Genomic DNA, 19,530 nt, shown 5'->3' on the forward strand with positions numbered 1-19,530 from the left:
GGATTAAACTTGGGGGTGAGGGGGAATAGAGATTCTAGGATTTATGGGGAAAATGCATAGGCCAACTGAAAAATTACCAGATAACACATGTATTTACAACTATGTATCAAATTTGGTATAAACTGGCAATGTTTTATCTTGTAAATTGCCAGGCAGCCTAATTCTGTATCAATAGTCATAGTTATCTACTTTTTAGTAAATTCTGCAACGTTATGCATTCTCTACAGAAAGTTTAGTTTAATAACCTCTTTCAGGCTTACGAGAATGATAAGACATGGAGTCTTTCACCTCCAAGCTCACTGGTTGAGATCTGTCCCATAGGTAGTAACAATAAAATGTGACTTCCATTTGGCTTTTCTGAAATACATTGATGCCAGTGCACCTAGTTAAAACATTCAGATATCCACCATCACACAGGGTAGCAATTATGTCTTACTAATAGTTTAATGCTGAACTCCAACAAGCATTCATTTCCACTATATGACACAATCCTGTGCACGAGGAGTTTGTGTGTTCGGAGAGGTAATCTTGAGTACCCTTTTTCAGGACACCTTTTTAAAATACAGAACTCTGGCAATTTGATATTTGGTCCATTCCAAATGCCAAAAAGTGCTCTTGCAGAAGTATTTTATGAACCCCAGAGAAGACAGCAGAGAGGTGTGTATTCCATCAGAGGCAGGGAAATAATGTGAACGTTTCCTTCGTTTTCATGGCAGAATGTATAGCAAGGGACTCCCGGGAGTCTGCAAGATCTCCCATCAGCACATCACTTGGCAGAGAGGCAAAGGACTGAAATGGCATGGTAGTGTATTTAGGAGAACAAGTCAATGGGCTTATGCTTCTAAATCCATCAGGTGTCTTTTTGAAAATCTCCCTTTTTTTTTAATCTGAGCTAACTATATTACTTGTTCTTCAGCAGAGGGCCACAAATTACACTATCCAATTCTTTTTCAACCTATAATTATAAAATGACTAAGTAGAAACTAAAGCATTAGTGTTGGGAGAAACTTCAGCTTCCATTCACTTTCACACACATTTTTAAAAGTGGTATTGCCTTTGTTTTCAGTGGGAATTTACAAAAGGAAACCAGTCATTTCCCATAACTAATTTAATCCAATAGGTTTTTAATTAGTTGTGTAGTTGAACGCTTTTTGATTATCTTTTATATTGAACAGCTGATCAAGAAGGCTATTAATAATGTCAGAAGAATGGCTTCCCATCCAACTCTACCTTATTGTAAGTTCATTGTTTTAACAGATATTATTGTTTTTACAGTACTTTCATAACTCTCCTTGTTTCTCAATATGTATTACTAATTTATAACAGCAAAAGTATATTAAAGATTTTAGAAAACACACACATTGTGTGAACCTTCTATATAATGAAACTATCGCTCTTTTTAAAAAGTTGGGGAAGGACGGGCCTTCAAATGCTATTTTACTTGATCCAAATTGGGAATTTATTCCTGTTTCACCTACAATATGCAGTAAAACAAAAAAAGAGCAGACAGACTGGGGCCCTAGTCTGTTTAAGACCTCTAGTCGTTGCTATAATACTGCTGAAAGACCATAGGAAACTTTAACTTTACCTTATTTGTCAGAATCTTTTTTCCCTTAGATGAAGCTTGGATTTTCTATTCAAATAGTAGAACATATGTGGAAAGAGTTATTCAGATATATTATTCTATTACAGACTTGACGGGTGCTCAAGATGGTAGTGTGAGAATGTTTGAATGGGGCCATTCACAACAAATCACATGTTTCCGCTCTGGTGGCAACTCAAGGATAACACGAATGAGATTCAATCACCAAGGAAATAAGGTATTATACAGAAATCCTCTCTACCCACTTCCTGGTTTTTTTGCAAAACAGTATAAACAGCTCTTCTTTGTTGGTTCACTATGTCAATAAATAACACTGTATTCAAACATAATGCATTAAAATACTGGACTCCTTGGAGAGCATGACTCTCAAAAGCCTTGCTTTTCCGCTATTTACTTTTCAAACATCTTTTTAAAGGGGGAAGGGAGGGCCAGACAGCATATCTGCTTGAAGTATGAACCAGAATATATACCCTGGAACCCCCTTCGTAATTGCAGAATTAGAACACTTTGAGAACAGTGTGTCTTTTAAATTTGCAAAGCTAAACATAAATTATACATACCAAGGTATATTAGGATACAGGTACACAGGACTTGAGTATATCTGATCATTTGTTTTAAAAAGCTGTAGTATAAACACGATTGTTCCAGCACTGTTCTGAGGACTGCTGCTTCAGTAAGACTTTTTAAGTTAAAAAAAACTTCTAAGAGACAGTTACATCTACACTGCCCTGCATTTTCAGACTACTGAAGTGTGAATAGCAGTGTGCACCAAAATGCTGCACTGTAACTCTCCCATTTGGATTCTGCAGGCGCAAACTAAGATACCCAGTTTGCATTAACATAGTATCTTCAAGAAGATTACATTAATGCAAACTAGGAACCTTTTCCGTTGTACCTGCAGAGTCCAGGTGGGGGAGTTACAGCGCAGCATGTTGGTGTGCACTGCTATTGACAGCTCCAAACTGCAGGGCAGTGTAGACAAGCCTTTATGTCTATTAACAGAAGTCATCAATTTTAAAAATATCCTTTCTGCTTTAGCAGCTGCTGCTCCTTTTCCATAACAACAACAACAACAACAACAGACAATAGAAATAGCATGTGCCTTGAAAATGCTGTAATCCAAGTTAGTTGGTGTGTTGCGTCAAGGGAGAGTTGGATTTGGGTTTGGTTCTGGTGCAGTTGCTTTTCAGAGTTAGACCAGGCACACAATACAAGTGTTTCTGGGAAGATAAAGTTTCTGTTTATTATCTACTGGACTGAAGTGGTGGCAATATAATTTCTCTATCTTAAATATGCCTAGCAAAGTATGCATGCACATGTATTATATTGTGTATTAAAAATATACATACACATTTTCTCTCTTCAGTTCGGGATTGTTGATGCTGATGGATATATATGTTTATATCAAACAAACTGGAAGTGTTGCCCACTTACTGGAAGCACACCCAAACCATATCTGGTAAGCTAAAATGTAAACTTGCAGTGCATACATTTGTTTTGTACTAGGTGGTCTCCTGGCAGCACCAGAAAAGTTAAGAATCCACTAGGATTTTTTTCAGCTAACCTTGTCTTGTTTCTGTTTGGTTGAAATTTAGCAGACAGGTTCTCAATTCATGACCATATTTCTTAATTTGAAGAGAGAGAATGCAAAATAAGATCTAAAATGATTTGGTTATCTTTGGTTGCAAAGCAAATACCACTGGAGGTGTCAAACACTTTTGTTAAAAATTTAAGACTATCGGTAGACTAAGTATAGAGTTAGTCTGAACTATGAATTCCTCCACTTTTAGTTGATTGAAGAACAACCTTTAATGTACTTTTTATCTTTAAATAAGCTTTCGTGCTAGCATAAAAGCTAGCTTTGTTACATGACTACTTCCTAACTGTGTACTGTCATTTTCCAGACGTGGCAGTGTCATAACAAAACAGCCAATGATTTTGTTTTCATCAGTTCCTCCTCTTTGATAGCCACAGCTGGACAGGCTACTGATAACAGGTAAAAACTTGATCCAAGATCATAGTTGGAGGCTAAGTATTCATGAATAATACTGTTTTTTAATGTTTCTTGCTACTATGTAGTTTGGGGTTTGGGCAGTTAAGATTGTCACCTACCAACTTGTGATGTGGTCGCATCAAATAGAACAGAAGCCCTTTCATCCCTCTTTACAAATGTTTTAGTAAGTGTTACCATTTTTATAGATTTGAGAGATTGTCCAGGCTTGGACTAGCTCAAAACTTGAGCTTAACTTTTTTTAAACATGACCCTGATAGAGAAAACAAACCCAGCATGTAGGAGACTCCAACCACAAGAGAAATTCAATTAATGTGAATCCTGTGCAAGAACAAAGATGAGTGGGTTGACTGTACAATATTCATGTGCTCATGTTATATGTATATCTATAATTCAGCAGTTCTCAACCAGTGGCCCATGGGCTGCATGTGGCCAAATTAGCACACAGCTGCAGCCCAGCTCAGCTGTGTGCTAAAGACCAGCCTGTGTGGTGGGATCCAGGTTCCCGGCTGCCCAGTGTGGTGGGGTCCGGTCTGCCTAGCGTGGTGGAGTTGGGGCTGCCAGCCAGCCCTGCATGGCCGGTGTCTGAGATCAAGGCTGCCGGCCACCCCCGCAGGGGCAGGGGCAGGCAGCCGCCCGCACACAGATCTGGGGTCAGGGCTGCTGCTGCTGCCCTGCCTCCCGGACCCCTGCAGCCCAGGTAACACATTGTGGGCTGCATATGCAGCCCACAATGATAAATAAGTTGAGAACCACTGCTGTAATTTAATAAAAATCTTAACTGGTGGTTAATTAGTCACATTTTTTTAGGATAAGAATAAGGCTTTGGAAGGATGGTAGCGGAGTTCTTTATAATAGAACACAGTAAACAAATGCAAGTAATGTTGAATGAGTGAGTAATTTTGGGTTTGTCAATCTGAACTTTCATTTTAATTCTACTAATGTATTTGAGCATAAAAGTGTGTTGTGTGAAATGTTCAGATCTTGGCTGCACTATTTCAAATATATAAAGTACCTACCTTTTTCTCTTCAAACTGCATTAGTAGTTAAATCAGTTAAATTAAAAAGGTCAACATATCTTTTTCTTTTACAGAAATATATGTTTGTGGGATACCTTAGTTACACCTGCAAATAGTTTAATGCATGGTAAGTAAAAACACAACAACAAATGTACTTCAAGTTAATAGTTTTAAATTTATAAATAATTCTGGAGTTTTCTTTTAAGATTTTTAAATTACTGTTTTTACTTAATTTTGATGGTCCATAGCCATAACTATTACCTATATCTTCATTAGTTGCAAAATATGTTTATAAACAGTCTTTCATCATAGTGTCTTTCTCCATAGTGTCTAAATAAATTATGAATGGTGATTTAAAAAATATTTATGTACTGGGGCAGGTCCTCAGCTGTTATAAATTACCATAGCTTCAATTATCATTGAAGTCATAGGACCTATTTCAGTTTATACCACCTAAGGATTTGCCTCCCTGTGTGGCAAGGTCTCTTAGTGACTTGACAGTAGAAGGTATCAGTACGCAATTCCCTTGCTTTGTTTTTTTCTTCAAGATGGATTCGGCAACTCCCTACTTATTAAGGCTATGTTTTAGTCATGGGTATTTTTAGTAACAGTTATGGACTGGTCACAGGCAGTAAACAAAAAATTATGGCCCGTGACCTGTCCATGACTTGTACTATATACCCCTAACTTAAACTTGGGTGCACTGGGGCAGGGGGCAGCACACACAGCCTGGGACCCACGCTGCTCCTTGGGAGGAGGGCTGGCAGGCTCCCCAGAAGCAGCTACAGGTCCCTCGTCTCTGAGGCAGAGGCACAGCCATGGAGCTCCGTGCACTGCCCCCACCCCAGCACTGGCTCCACAGCTCCCATTGGCCGGGAACCGCAGCCAATGAGAGCTGTGGGGGCGGCATCTGCAGGCAGAGGCAGTGCACAGAGCTGCCTGGCCATGCCTCCGCCTAGGAGATGAGGGACATGTTGCTGCTTCCAGGGAGCCCTTGCCCCCTCTCCTCCCCCCCCAAGGTAAGTGCTGCCCAGATCCCTCAGCCCCTGCCCCAGGCCTGAGCCCCCTCCCACACCCAAACTCCTGCTGCTACGGGAGGAGAGGGGGTCGCAGTAGCCCGAGACTGCCCCTGCAGCGGTGGGTGCGGCTGGCCCAGGGTCTGCCCGAGCTCCTCAGGCGGCCCTTGGGTCAGCTGCATCAGCTGCTGCAGACGTCACAAAGGTCCTGGAAAGTCACGGAATCCATGACCTCCATGACAGATTTGCAGCCTTACTTATTGTGCATGGAATATCAAGATGATTGCTACTACTAGTCAGTGCACAGTGAACACTGTGCGTTATTGTCACACTTAGTAGGAACCACATCGCTTTTGAGATCATCTTATGGACTACAATTATCTCCATCTGTTAGAAAATTACCTTCTTTGAATAACCAGTTTCTTGTCGGTCCCTGAAGTAGTAGCTTAAGACAAGTTTGAATGTTTCAATGTAAATCGCTATGAGTTTCCTTAAGAGATTGTAAGAGTTGAAAAACCTGCTACTGTGGATGTCAGTACAAACACCTGAGTACCTGGACCTTGAGATCTGATCAATTCTTTAGGCCTACTCTATACAGGAAAACTACATCTACATTCTAACTAACACTCTGTCCAACTTAACCTAACACTCGGCATAGATAAATTGTCACCAACTGACATGACATGACAATGTGTACAGAGTGTTTTATTATGTTAGAATCTGTTAATTAATGTTATGTAACTTCCCAATATAGAGAAGCCCAGAGGTCTCCAACTATGTATTGTTGGTTGTAATATTTTTTGAAGTAGGAATGTGTCAACTATGATATTTAGACGTTCCAAGGATGTTTTAGTACTGGCAGCGTGAGACCTCCAACATATGTCAATCAAATTGAAGCCTTCTGTGATCATATATTTTTCCCCATATCTAATTTATTTATCTCCTATATAGATAGGTGTGTAAGAAGGCGGTCATCCTGTTCCCTAGTGTGATTTGGTGGTCTGTAGCAGACACTAATACCCCACCTTGTATGTTTTCTGTTAGGACATTGATCTATTAGCATTCAAAATAATTTTCTTCTGAGTTATCAGTGACTTAAACAGGTAATGACATTTTGAGAGAGTGCCATTCCCACTCAATTCCTCTTAAAGAGAACATTATAACCTATTTAACACTCCAATAGTGCAAATCAGCCCACCAGGTTTCAGTAATAACAATTAGATGAAATTTGTCTCATAAATGAGCAATTCTAATTCCTTTTGTTTCTTTTACCCAGGTTCCTAGCATTGGTGTATAGGCAATTCAGGAGTTCCTCTTCATATCCTTTGCTTCCTTGATTAGCTTTGTTCTCAACATCAGTTTTGTGCTGAGTGCTTGTATCTTCCTTCTTTTTACCCTCCCATTTTTCTGTTAGTTTACCCGTTTCTTTGCTATGCTAGCCAGCCTCTCCCCGAGGAAATTGAGCCATCCTTCTATTGAGAGGGAACCCTTCAATGTCCATAGCATTTGCTGTGGTCCTTAACATGTTGCCTGTAAATAATGGTAAATAGTGGTGTTTTTTTTTTAAACTTCTTTTTAGGAAGTTTTAGTTAGGATAGTTTTAGGGATGGACGGAGGTCTCCCTCTATCACCCCTATAGGGGGTGACGACATAAAGGAACTACACAATCTCGAAGAATTCCAGGTAGTTGCTGTACAGATAAAGAACTTTTTTTTGGTAACATTTTCATTGGTCAGTTTCATGAACGCTATTCAATGATGGGCTGACAAGAATTACCTCAGTTTCTTTCAGCAGCTGCCAGGGAACCTGGGGAGCATATGTTATTTCAGAAACAGCATCTTTTGGTGTTTCTGAAATGAAATTGTTCAGAATCTCTGGTCTGCTGGAAATTTCAGAAAACTGGTTTTTGCTCCATGAAACAGACATTCAGAGTTTTGGCCAGCTCTACTGATTACTGTCATTTTTCTTCTCCTACTGCAGTCCTGATAAGGTTCAAGCACCTCTGTTTGCTGATTCTAGTTACTAAAGAACAGGAACAACATTCAAGGAAACTGAAAGGCAGCAGATGTAAAATAATTAAAGGAAATACCTTTAACACAATGCACAAGTAGTCTGTAGAACTCATTGTCACAAGATATCACTGAGACTGAGTTTAACAGAATTGAAAGAAAGATTAGACATTTATATCGATAACATCTAGCATTACACTAGCAAGGATTAAAAAGATTTTTTGGGGAGAGAGGAAACCCTCATGCTTCAGGACATGAGACAATCTATAACTAGACAAGATAAGTATCAGAGGGGTAGCCGTGTTAGTCTGGTTCTGTAAAAGCAGCAAAGAATCCTGTGGCACCTTATAGACTAACAGACGTTTTGCAGCATGAGCTTTCGTGGGTGAATACCCACTTCTTCAGATGCACTTCTTCACTTGCATCTGAAGAAGTGGGTATTCACCCACGAAAGCTCATGCTGCAAAACGTCTGTTAGTCTATAAGGTGCCACAGGATTCTTTGCTGCTTTTTTAGACAAGATAAGAGAGAGATGTTCCCTGTGGGCAGGTTATTTCTTAACTGTGTACTGCAGGGTTTCTTGTGCCTTTCTCAGAAGTATCTGGAACTGGCCACTATCATAGATAGGAATTGTTATGCTGGATCAGATCATTGCTCCATCTAATTCAGTAGCCTGTATTCCTGTTGGTACTGTGTTAAACCGTTAGCGCTGAAGAGGAGGCTAAAGCTGACGTCTTACATTCTCTAACATCCTTTATTTTGTATTTTAGCTTTTATCTGTCATGATAGTGGGGCAACTGTGCTAGCATATGCTCCAAAACATCAGCTTTTAATATCAGGAGGCAGAAAAGGCTTTACTTGTATACTTGATCTTCGCCAAAAGCAACAACGACAGCTATTCCAGAGTCATGATTCTCCTGTTAAAGCAATTGCTGTGGATCCTGCAGAAGAATACTTTGTAACAGGATCGGCAGAAGGCAATATAAAGGTAACTTTAATTTGGTGGGACAAGGCATTGTATAATGTTTTCATACTAAGTGTTTGCAAAATTCTAATGCCTTTTAAAAATACTAAACTAGAATTTTGCATTGCCAGGGAAATGGATCATTCAGTAGGTCTTAACTTCTAAAATACTGTGATGAGCCTTAACTTTTGTACTTCCTGACTTCAGTGTTTATCTGTGAACCTTGATGTTACCTTAATGGCTTTTTTATAGTTAAGTATTTTTTATGATAATATTAGTGATTGAAAATAAAGACCAAGTATGAAACATCTGATCAAGCTAGGTGGCCTGAGTTTTCATTAATAATTTTCAGTGAGTTGAGAAAGCATAAACATTACTGATTATTTGTTTTAATAATTTTCAGGTATGGAGTTTATCTACCTTTAATCTTCTTCACACTTTCATCAATGAGCATGCTCGACAGTCAATCTTCAGAAACATTGGGACAGGGGTCATGCAGATTGAGACAGGACCAGCAAATCACATATTCTCCTGTGGAGCTGATGGAACAGTAAAAATGAGAATCTTGCCTGATCAATTTAGCCCAGTAAATGAAGTGTTGAAAAATGAAGTGAAATTTATGCTCTGATATTTTTGTCAATACTGTGTGTAACTTTTCTGATGATATTTTTCATCGAAATGCCAACAAATGTCATGTACCAATGATAGTTTTACAATTGGTGCCACAAAGATTTTTGCTTTTCTGTGTTCATATTTATTTCCTGGAGTTTAAATCCATGATGCCTTAAAGATTAACAAGGTCCTTCAGATTTGGATTATATTGCCTAATGTAGGAATCATAGCTGACGCTGTAAAATATATATTATATATATTTATAATGTGTATACACACACAATATGTTGCTGAAATGGTTCCCCACCTCCCCCCCCCTTTTGTGGTAACCTCTCCTCTGTTCAGAGCATAGGCTTTTCTCACACTGAACACCTGGCCTTCTCCTAAGCCAGATCTAGATGGAAACCTTATATCATGATTCCCCTTTACTCTGACAACCACAACTGTGTTTCTACAAAATTTTACTCGTTGGCAGCCATGAATAAGTGTTTGCCCCTGTCTAGAAAATAAGCAAACCTCTGCCTCTGAAGCAGGTGCTTATCCCACAGAAGGAACTGGCCCATGGGACACTGATATGATGAACCACCCTCCCATTTGTGGAATCCAAGCTGGTTACCTCCACAACTCACCTAAGCCCTTTTTCACTCACCTATGGTATAAGAAACTGAAGGATATTCCATAACTTGGGTTTTCTATGCTGTAGCTTGAAACCTTGTCAGCAGAATGGCACTTACCTTTAAAAAAGCCTATATTTTAAACCCTGAACTCCCCCTTTTCAAAATATGCAAATACATGGATATCTTCCTAATAAAACTGTGTAAAAAGAATGTGTGAAGCTTTAATCTTGACAAGACAAACTACAGACAGGTGTTGCATAGGATAAGGAATTAGAATTTATCTTTAGATAAAGGGTATTTATTTAAGTAACTGTAAAGAGAGGAAGCAACTGAAATATTTTACATTTTTTCCAGTGAGACTTTTGTATTTAGCCAAAATATGCTGAATTTGTTTCCAGTACTTGTGTCTATCTTTCTAAGCACCTTTAAAAAGAAGAAAGCAAATAAAAATACAAGAGTGAAGTAAGTACTTTATGACCTTAGTTGTATAAAATATATTGTAGAATTACAAATTATATAAAAAATCAAAGAAAAATGTATTGAAGGTGTTTGGAGCTTTTTCTTTTTTGCCAAAATGTAAAACAGCATAACCTAAATATCTGACCAAAATATTAAAAATGCACAAAGCCTTTGAATCTTTTTTAACAAGCTAAAACTGTTTCTGACATTATTTTACGTTACTTTTCCTGACCTATTTCAAAAACGTAGAAAGCTTGATTTATAATTAGGCTAGATACCAGGCTGATCAGTTACTCAAATGAAAATGGTATACTGTTTTGTTAAAAGATACATTGTAAAATACAGCAACAATATTTCATGTCAAATAAACTTGTCCAACTGAGGAAATAAACAAAGCACAGAAATGAAGGGCTTGTAAAATAAGCTTTGTAATATTCTCAGGATACTTTTAAGAGTAGAATTGTTTAAAAAGATTTTGTAAATTGTATTATAGTTTTAAATGTATGTTTAGCAAATTGCCATGTGAACACTAAGATGGTTTTTATGTACATAACCTGCACTTACAAATTGTGCAATACAGTGATTTTTTTTTTGTGCTAAGGAGAAACCTGTGGCAGCATTTCAAAGAATTGCTACAGCTGTTTAATATGAGGAAGAATAATTAAAGTTTCACTAACATTTTGTTCATGGACTGACACTGAGTTTACAGTACAGTGACAGAACAGAGAAGTGGCTGACTTAAAATGGCACCATTTTACTCTGTAGATCTATGTGCATTATTGTATCTGCTTACTGACCAATATATTGGTAATACTTATTCCTGTTAGCATCACAAAGCCCACATAGCTATCAGTGGCTCATGCATTAACACAATTAAAACCCGATCTTGTAAATGCTTAGTCATGTGAATAATTTTACTCAACTGTTCATAATTAAGTATTTGCACCATTCGGGCCTAAATTTCATTTTCAGAACTTTAGTTAATTGCAAACCAGGATAATGTAATTTAACTTTTCAGATTCCCAGCTCAGTTTAGTGCACTGGCAATTTGGGAAAGCCATCCTTTCATTTGTAAACTGAGCAGATTTGATATGGAAGTCATTCAGATGTTGAACTTCACTATCATTTTAGTCATCTTTCTGAGCAGAACTGCACTTTTTTCCTTCAGTTTACTAGGCAAACCTATGTGCTTATACCGGAAAAGCAATGTCTGGGAACAAATGAGTCTTTTCAATGAAGTTTATAATTATCATAACATAATAAAATTAAATTATGTAAAAATATGATGTATTTACCACAGATGCATAATCTTTAAAATAAAAGACCATGCAGAGATTCAACCTTTTAGAATGCCATTGTTGCTGCTACTTTTTATAAATCATACATTTTTACTCTTGTATGTTTCTTGATATCTGACGATTTCAATAAGTAATTTTTTTGTGTGTGTGTGTTAGTAACAATCAAAGTGAGTTGTCTTTTGTTGTATTTGTGCCTTTTTAAAAGGGACACTGTCAACTTAAAATCTAGTCACTATGAAAAATTGAGTTAAAAGCAGTTTTGGCTACTACTTTTGGCCTTGAGAGAGAGAGAGAGAGAGAGACACACACACACATTTGCTAATTTTTGTGCTTTTACAATCACTTTTTCAATTTTTCTCTTGTGGCTTTGTAAGGAACCTAATCAACAGGAAACTTAAGCACTGTCACCTGCACAAATGAAGCAAAAAAGTCATGTTTCTGTATTTAGTTAATATAGGTGTCATTTTAAAGTCAGTCAATTTTAAGTCAGAAGTGTGGGATCAATTTTTTAAAGTTAGGGTGTGAATTGCAGTACTTAACGGGATCACATCCTCATGTTGCTAGCCAAGCCAGTTCTCAGTTTCATGATCCCAAGTAGTTTGGCACTACTGCCTTTCTAATTGATTTGGAAGCCAAAACCCTCTTGATTATCTACCCACATCCTCAGATGAGGTCACATGTAAAATAGAAAACCATTAGCTGAAGCTGCATACCTATAGAGCAAAAGATGCTGTCTGAAGGACATTTGTATTTATTATACATTAACGTGGCATGCAAGAGATTTTCTTGTTCTGCATTTTAGGAAACTTAGCTGCTAATTATAGGAAATTAATACTTAAAACAATATTCAGCAAATATTGGGGTGCCCTTGAATTTTAAAAGTTATGTACCACCTTCATCTTATTCTACGTATAAAGGAAACTGCAAATTATACTGTACCTGGCAATCCTTATAAAAAGAGGGTAACAGTGTTCAAAGGGCACAGGGTCAAACCTGGAGCATGGTCAAAGGGTAGGAGACTAAATATTTAATTTTTACTAGAAATAGCCAGGCCACTGCTAAATCACAGGTTCAGCACATTGAACAAATAACTTTCTAAAAAATAAAAAACACCTTCTTCCTCCCTTTCTTCTTCTTGCTCTAAAATCCATTTTTGTTTGTAACTTGATACTGATTTTCTCTTTTGCTCATATTAACTCTATAAAAATATTTGGGTTTTTTTATAATTTTTATTTTCCTTGTACATTGCCACAATGCGTCTCACCATCTGTCCCTATTCTGTATATCTGTCTTTTTTTCTCTCCCACTTTTTCACGCGCTTGGTCTATTACTGCACTGACTTCTTTCTACTATCCACTCTCCTCCTCCCCCACAGTCATGCCTTTCAACCTGCAACAGTCCAAATGTAGATCATCAGAAGATTCCCAAAATGACATAACATTGATGCAGGAGACTTCAACTGATGTGAGATTCATTCCTGAAGTGTAAATAACTATTAAAGTTATTTAATTCTGAGGTAATTACCCAATAAATAGAGACACCAAGTTTGTTGGCAGTGTAGGTAACTTTACAGCAGTGATTCTCAAACTTTTGTACTAGTGATGCCTTTCACATAGCAAGCTTGAGTGTTGACTCCCTTAAAAATTAAAAACAGTTAATATATTTAACACCATTATAAATGCTGGAGGCAAAGCAGGGTTTGGGGTGGAGGCTGACAGTTCACGATGCCCCCCCATACTAACTTGTGACCCCCTGAGGGGCCCAGACCCCCAGTTTAAGAACCCCTGCTTAACAGCAACGGCCTTTCCTCCAAAATTTAGTACACTTGAGGTATGCTCAACCTCTCAGCAATAGATTCCACTTCTATAAAGGTTTTATTTGTAGAACAGTTTGAGAACCATGACTAACAGACAATACAGAAGCACAGAATAAATTATTCCTCCTATTTCACATGTGTGGGGGCAAGCATGGATTTCCAAAAATTCATTCTCAACTTTCTTACCCTTTCTTCCACTCCCCGCTGATTATCTGCTAGCATATGCATCCTGAACAAAAAAAAAAAAAAACTTCCACTTCATTCTGTTATGAAATCTAACATGTCATACCAATGTTATTGCCGGCTCACTGGACCAGCAGGGAGAAAAGGCATGAGTCACCATCTCTGCACAACATGAGGTGAAGGAACATATGTGTGGGGGTGGGGTAGGCCAGAGGACAAATCAAAGACCCAGCGAGATGAACCCCTGGAAGTTGGAAGGGAGCATGGGAACAAAGAAAATTACAGGGAAAAAACAAGAAACTAGAGTATGCTAAGTTCAAAACAGCCTCCAAGAAGTAGCACTGCCAGAGGCAACAAGGTAAGAGGTTTCCATGACCAAGAATCAAACCTAAGTTGTGTTGGAGAAAGCAACAAAGCCTGATCACTAACCACATCACTATGGCCAACTGGGGTTAATAAAATGCTATGATTGCTTATGACCTCATCTCCATCAGTGCAGATGGCTAGCTGATTGTGGGGTCAAGTGCAGGTAAGGCCCCGGGTAGAGTCAAGCTCCCATGGGGCAATCCTAGTGAGCCCTCTGTAGGTTTCTTGGGCTTCCTGTTGCTTGGGAGAAATTCAGAGTTCCATCAGTACAAATCTGCAATTCAAACAGGGCTCCTGCCATTGTGCGCTGACAAGCTTGCCTGGCTTCTGATTGGTGGAAGCAGAGCCACACACCCAGTTCTGAGCCAGTCAGGAGGCAGAGTGCCCTGATCTGGCATTCTAGGCCAATAGAAGTAAAATTGGACACATCTGCTTTTCTGTGCCCCAACAGGGAGACTTTTTTTTTTTTTAAATAAGTGCAACTAATTCTGTGGAAGAGCATTCCTGCTGTTGCTTTCTGGCTGATCTAGGTGCTCCATTCTTGGCTTCTGACCCGTGGATGGGAAAATTTGCTCTAGCCTCATGGTCTACCACTTACCCTCCAGAGGTGTACTATTAAGGCTCTCCCCTACCTTCAGATGCCAACTATTAAGCCACCCATGTTGCAGCAGAACATGGGATGAAAACGGTCTTGCCAAGGCACGACTTGCACAATCAACCCATTATTATTAGCCTCCTGGAAAGCTTTAAACAGCAGTTTCGGGAGTACTACCATGAAAAGGATCGGAAAACAGAGGCATGGATTATAAATCCCTTTAATGCAGAAATGACTGCAAGTGCTGTTATGTCACTTACAGTGAAAGAAACATTAATGGACTTTTCCTGAGAAAAGACATCACTGCTGAGATTTTCTAAGCAATCTATTGCTAACTTCTGGATTTCTGTACAAGGAGACTATCCAGATCCGTCATCTGCGGCTTTGAAAGCACTCATGCCATTTTCATCCACCAACCAGTGTGAAGCTGGCTTTTCAGCACTGACTTGACTGAAAAACAAATACAGGTTCTACCTCACTGTTGAAGATGACCTCCATCTTTACTTCAGCCACACAGAGCCCTACTTCAAGGATTTGTGTTCATCAATACAAGCTCACCCCTCCCATTAGGTGCATATTTATTTTTATTTTTTACTGTTGGATAGAAAGATTGTCTTGTTGTTATATTGTAAATTAAAATATTTCATGGCTACTTTTTGTAGATACAGCCTTGTAATGCATATTTTATTTAAAATACTAACTATTCTGAGTAACACAGGGCACTGGGGTCATGTAGTAATTTTTCTGGTCAGAATGGGGATGCAGTGCAATAAAATTTGAGAACGTTGGCCTAGACTATCAGGGAGAACCCACGTGCATCAGTACGGCAGCTGCTCATACTGCTGGGCCCCCATTAAGCGAAATGCAGTAGGGGAAAGCCTGCACTCCAGCAACCATGGGAGAGGGGTGACAAAATATGCAAGGGCCATAGCAAAAGACTGACTATGCCATCTCTGAGGATCAAACTCAGGATCTTCAAATTATGAAACTGACTGCCGACTGCGCTAAGGAGGCTCTGCTGGAAGTCACTAGGTACTGCCTGCCATCTTGAGGGTCACTGGCACCTGACAGCACAGCACAATTCAGCTACAGGGCAAAACACAAGGACAGCTTGCGTCATTACTGTCCTGTATGCAGACACATCCCTCCTGGCTACCCTGCAGCTGGCCACTCCCCACTATGCTTGCTGCATATAACCAACCCTACCATCCCTGCGGAGGAGGGACAATGTGAAAGCCTTCCATGGCAGTGAGAGCACCAAATTCTGACCAGGGAAAAGGGGCAAGAAACTCCCTGTCTGCACAATGTTGGCACAAGCTGGAGTACCATATAAGTGAGATGGCAAGACAGGGACTGGCCACAGGACAGGTCAGAAGCCCATCAAGACCAGGCCCTGGAGATTGGAGTTTGAAAGAGGATGCAAAGAATATGGAACAGAAGAAGAAAAAGGAAAGAAAAAAAAAAGAGGCGGGGGAGGAGACCTGAAAGGGAAAAACAAGAGGTTGTGGAAGCTGGAAGTTTTCTGTCTTGGATAGTTTTGGCCCAACAAATTCTACATCTTGGCAGGGGGTTAGACTAGATGTGATCCCATCTAACCCCATGGTTCTATGACAAGACACTAGAACTTGCTGCATTCAAAACACCTGTCTGAGGATGAAAGCAGCCTCCAAAGATCAGTCTTGGCAAAGGCACCAAAGCAGGGCCCTTGACCATGAACTGAGCCCATGGCCATGGTGCTGAGAGCACCAAACGCTCACCACTTGACCATCAGGGAAGAACCATGGGCTTTGCTTGGGCAACTGCTCATACGTGAGGCAAAACGCAGTAGGGGAAAGTCTGTACTCCAGCAACCACAGGGGATGGGAAACCTGAAGGAGAAAGGGCCATGGTGAAAGACTCACCTTGCCTTCTCTGAGCATGGAACTAAGAAGGTTCTGTCAGAAGGCGCCAGGCATTGCCACAGTTCAGCTGCAAGACAAAATAAAAGAACAGCTTGCAGGGAGGATTTGATTTAAATCACTAGTCAGGAAGACTCAATTTAATCATGGATTTCTACATAAAAGTGTATTCTTGTTGGTTGTTATAACCTTAATACATATTCTTCATAGATGTAGGTTTCATTTTTAGAAGGTATATACTATACATTTTAAATGATTTATTTTGAAAACTTTTCAGATTACTTTTACAGCTATATCAGAAAAAGAATGATTGGTTATTTCATTTACCAAAGGTAATTGAAGCAGATCTTTATGAAGTCACTGGGAGGTGAACTGTCTCCAATTCAACAGGTTAATCACTAATATTTGGAGGATTTTCTTGCCATGCTGTATTAGGAGGAGAACATCGCCAGACAGACATTTAAATTGTTTTATTTAACTAAAACAACAACGTTATGTATTCTGGATTTTTTTCTTAAACAGCAAACACAGAATATTTTAACAAAACAAGCATATGAATTTTTGAATATAAACATTCAAGTTTTTGTTAAATATGTTTTTAACTAAAATCATTAAATGAAATGATTTTATTTTAAAAAAACAAAAATTAAAACGACTATCAGTCAGGTCAATATGAGAAACTTAAAATATTGGCTTCTGCAGCTAACTCAGTTGTCTTCACCTTCATTTTCCTGTTTGTCCATAATCTGGAAAAGAAAAATAAGCTTTCCTGTTTTTTTCAGGTCCCAAACGATCTCTCAATTTGGAATGAATTAGTCCAAAGGAAGAAAATATTCTTTCTATTCCAGCAGAAGCAGCTACTGTTGTTAAAAGTGAGATTACCACTTCAACAGTCTCTGATTCCAAGTGTTGAAGTGACTTCCAGTTCCCTGGTGTGACTTTCTTTAAAACATCATCAGCAAACATATATTTCTTAGCTCTAAAGTTTATTATAGTTGGCATTATGGAGGGATGATTGCTGGACGTCCATGCCATAGCCAACTCCTCTTCTTCAGTAGGTAAGGTTTGACCCTGGTACTGAGTATTGAGACCATTTGCAAGAAAATGAGCTGGAGATAGAGCTTGTCCTATTCGTTTTTTTAATGCTTGTAATTTAACTTTTAAGATCTCACTCAGTTCCTTCCAAATTTCAACAGCATCAGCAATAAAACAGCTATTTATCTGCATTTTGTTCAAGGCTCCAGAAATAGGCTTCAGGGTACTCAGCATGTATTCAACATTTCTCTTAATCCCAATGTTGAGAACTTTGGCTGTGACAGTGCCATCTATTTTTTCACGATTTTGTTCACAAACTGTCATCAGATTAGGCCAGTTCTTGATACAGTGCTCAAAACAGTCCACTACTGAGTTCCATTGCACATCTTGTGGGAGAGTTAGCTTGGTTCCTCCCTCTTTTTTTCAGAGCAGCTGCTGCAAAGTGGTTGTTACGGAAGTATTTTGCAATTTCAGCTACATTAGCCTTTATTTCTGGAACACTGAAGTCTTTGGCGAGGAGGTGCAGCAAATGAGCACTGCAACCGTGTGTTATTAGCCTGGGAGACTCTTCACTCTCTTCTAAATAATTTCTTCTTATCTTGGATACATTTGCAGCATTGTTTGTGACCAAGCTGCATACTAGACATTTGAAAAAAAAATTCAGTTTGTTCTAGCTTGTACTGCTACTTCTAGTAAGTATTCTGCTGTATGTGCATTTCCTGATGTATCAATTGTTTCTGTAAGGAAGACATTCCCTTCTTCTGTTGTCACATAAGTACATACAACAGGATCATTGAGGACATTGCTCCACCCATCAAGACTCTGGTTAACAATTTTACACTCTAGACCTTTTGCACACTGCTCAATTTCTCTTTCATACACTTTATCCAGCAATTTGCCTGTGACATCTGCTCTGTTGGGTGGACTGTATCCTGGTCTTAATGACTGAACCATGTCAATGAAGAGTGGTCTTATTAGTATAATTTGGACAATGGACTTATTTACTTACTTATGTACTGAGGTGATTTCATATCCAATTCTAAAGGGAATTTCCCATAGACTTACAACCAAATCACAAGTTTAACCTATAACTCATGACCTTGAGGATATCACATATAGCTCTAGAAACACTAGAAAACATGCCTTGTATTTTCCCCTCCATTTAATATATAAGGATAAATGTAATTCATGTTCATTTTCAGAAATTTAATATGTATTTACTCTGAACACCTTTAGAACCTGTTTCTCAAGTTAGTAGCTCTGCTTGTTAACTGACACTCTTCATAAACTCATATCCCGTGGACTCAGTTTCACCCCCTATCTTTAGTAGGGAAAGTGTTTTTGTTAAAGCAGTTCCAAATTAAAGGAATGGGAACCTATACAGCAGTCAGATCATTCAAACCTGACAGCTATGAGCATGTGCACAGGTGGAGAGGAAAAAAGAATTTTTTTAAAAAATCGTTCAATATTTGTAAAATTTCAAAATCTGTTAGCTTTTGTACCTGATGCTGTATTCAGTGTCACTCCCAGAGTTATTTTTTTGTTTTTGCTTGTGTAATTCTCTATTGAATGCGGGACAAAAGGTGTGCAATGAAGATGTGAATACAGTTCTTTTTATTGGTAATATTACAACGATCTTTGAGGGACGCCAGGAGCATCATTGAAACGAGGAGGAACGCTGAGCTGTGACCAGAGTTTAACTGCGCCACAAACCAGTATCACCTGCTATTCTTATAATAGCCTGTTTTCTTACTGGTCCTGGTAGGGTCATTTGGAATTCTTGCAAGGAGAGGAGAAGTGAAGAGCTGAAGCACAGGCCAGACTTCAGCTGAACTGTAACTTTTAGTGAATGTAATTCCATGACACAATTACATTCCCAAACTAGAGAGCGCACCGCCGTAACGATGCACGCTGCCGGGGCTGAGCGCCGCTACGGCTTCGCACCTGCACTGGGGAGCGCTACGGACGGGAAAGTACCGAGCAGACTGGGGCAGGCAGAGCAGCTCCCAGGCAAGGAGAGCTCGCGGGG

The 19,530-nt window shown here is 39.1% G+C and overlaps 2 protein-coding genes and 1 long non-coding RNA gene across 5 annotated transcripts in view; 2 read left to right on the forward strand and 1 right to left on the reverse strand.

The window, feature by feature from the left end:
* DMXL1 (Dmx like 1) overlaps positions 1-11,660 on the forward strand; it is a 146,339-nt gene extending 134,679 nt beyond the window's left edge. For both annotated transcript variants that reach the window (XM_045021744.1, XM_045021745.1), the window contains 7 exons: positions 1,176-1,236; positions 1,693-1,820; positions 2,970-3,062; positions 3,508-3,599; positions 4,708-4,760; positions 8,429-8,646; positions 9,026-11,660. In XM_045021744.1, coding sequence (XP_044877679.1) covers positions 1,176-1,236; positions 1,693-1,820; positions 2,970-3,062; positions 3,508-3,599; positions 4,708-4,760; positions 8,429-8,646; positions 9,026-9,250 — 870 coding nt within the window. In that variant the 3' untranslated portion in view covers positions 9,251-11,660. The remainder of the gene's footprint in view (positions 1-1,175; positions 1,237-1,692; positions 1,821-2,969; positions 3,063-3,507; positions 3,600-4,707; positions 4,761-8,428; positions 8,647-9,025) is intronic.
* Positions 9,033-19,294, reverse strand: LOC123373014. Of its 2 annotated transcripts, none has more exons than XR_006580518.1 (3): positions 19,004-19,294; positions 16,470-16,536; positions 9,033-9,161 (listed from the first exon to the last, which is right to left on the reverse strand). It is a non-coding gene; the product is annotated as an uncharacterized LOC123373014 (long non-coding RNA). The 2 variants fall into 2 exon arrangements; XR_006580517.1 differs by lacking the exon at positions 19,004-19,294 and adding an exon at positions 16,794-16,844.
* The window catches only part of TNFAIP8 (TNF alpha induced protein 8), a 79,711-nt gene continuing 79,466 nt past the window's right edge, over positions 19,286-19,530 (forward strand). Inside the window, exon 1 of the mRNA XM_045021748.1 lies at positions 19,286-19,511. Coding sequence (XP_044877683.1) covers positions 19,361-19,511 — 151 coding nt within the window. The 5' untranslated portion in view covers positions 19,286-19,360. The remainder of the gene's footprint in view (positions 19,512-19,530) is intronic.

Source organism: Mauremys mutica, chromosome 6, assembly GCF_020497125.1.
Source record: "Mauremys mutica isolate MM-2020 ecotype Southern chromosome 6, ASM2049712v1, whole genome shotgun sequence".
Taxonomy (NCBI): domain Eukaryota; kingdom Metazoa; phylum Chordata; order Testudines; family Geoemydidae; genus Mauremys; species Mauremys mutica.